The sequence below is a fragment of the Echinops telfairi genome, unplaced genomic scaffold, assembly GCF_000313985.2.
Source record: "Echinops telfairi isolate 266 unplaced genomic scaffold, ASM31398v2 ScPeMD7_2;HRSCAF=8, whole genome shotgun sequence".
Classification (NCBI taxonomy): domain Eukaryota; kingdom Metazoa; phylum Chordata; class Mammalia; order Afrosoricida; family Tenrecidae; genus Echinops; species Echinops telfairi.
The window spans coordinates 8,620,262-8,621,301 of NW_022103898.1; the positions used below are offsets into that span (position 1 = coordinate 8,620,262).

Here is a 1,040-nt window from a genome sequence, read left to right on the forward strand (position 1 = left end):
AAGAGGCCCCACCACAGGGACAGATGAATAATTGTTTACCACTCTGTAAATATCCTGTCACCCTGAACCTTTCCCCCGCTGGTTCTGTGCACATTCTCATACTGTCCTCTTCATTGACATTAAAGGGCTTTCTCTACTCGTAACTATATTTGTATGTAGTGTCTGTGGCCTCGTCATCGATTGCATCTCTGGGGAAATAATGATCCCCATAGAGCTGAAGATAACAGGCTAGGCATAGGGAGAACTAGGGGAAGGTGGGTCATGTCTTCAAGGCCTGGAATAGACAATCTAGGAATCTTAATGAAATACGGGCCATGGGGGTTGACTATGGCCTATCGATAGTCTATCTATGCGACAATGTTTTTGCTTCAACCCATAAGCATCTTTGTTAGAAACACTTCATGTCACAGCCACCTGTCCCTCCTTATGGTCTTAAGAATAAAATATAGCTCGTTCTCGTCCTGCTTATTAAAAAATAAAAGATACTGGGTCATGTGGAAATTTGACGACTGCTGCTTAAAAGATGACCGTGTCCTGTCGATCTTATCGAATATTTGGAGAGGACTGGAGTTGCCTAGCATCATACCCATCTTTGTTGTCCTTTCGTGGAATGTTAGAGTTTTGTACTGCTTAAGTTGCTCATAAACACATATTTTCCTCATTCTGGTAAAAAAGAAAAGGATAGGAAGTTTGCCTTGATGAAGACAATCACCTTCCCAGGCCCAGTCAGAAAATGTTCTCCAGACTTGCCTTTCCCCAGTAGAGATCAGACACTGCTCACCAGAAAGCCACAGGCTTATTGTGTTACAGACTGCGGTCTTGAACTCGTGTGTGTTGAACCAGGACTGCGGGAAGCAGGTGCAGAAGCAGGTGTAGACGCCTTTACTCAGGAGGTTGGGAAACCTCTGGGGAGGCAAAGAGAGATTAAACGGTCAAGGTTCCCCGTAGTCTACAGCCAGGCAAAGAGCCCTTGACCTTGGAAAGGATCTGTACTGAAGTTCTGCTTTCTTATAAATCCCCAACCAAAGGGCCACTTTCAC

At 44.8% G+C, this 1,040-nt stretch overlaps 1 protein-coding gene across 1 annotated transcript in view; it reads right to left on the reverse strand.

Annotated features, from left to right (window-relative positions):
• The window catches only part of FAM227A (family with sequence similarity 227 member A), a 75,000-nt gene that overhangs the window by 48,095 nt on the left and 25,865 nt on the right, over positions 1-1,040 (reverse strand). The window contains exon 11 of the mRNA XM_045290882.1: positions 782-905. Coding sequence (XP_045146817.1) covers positions 782-905 — 124 coding nt within the window. The remainder of the gene's footprint in view (positions 1-781; positions 906-1,040) is intronic.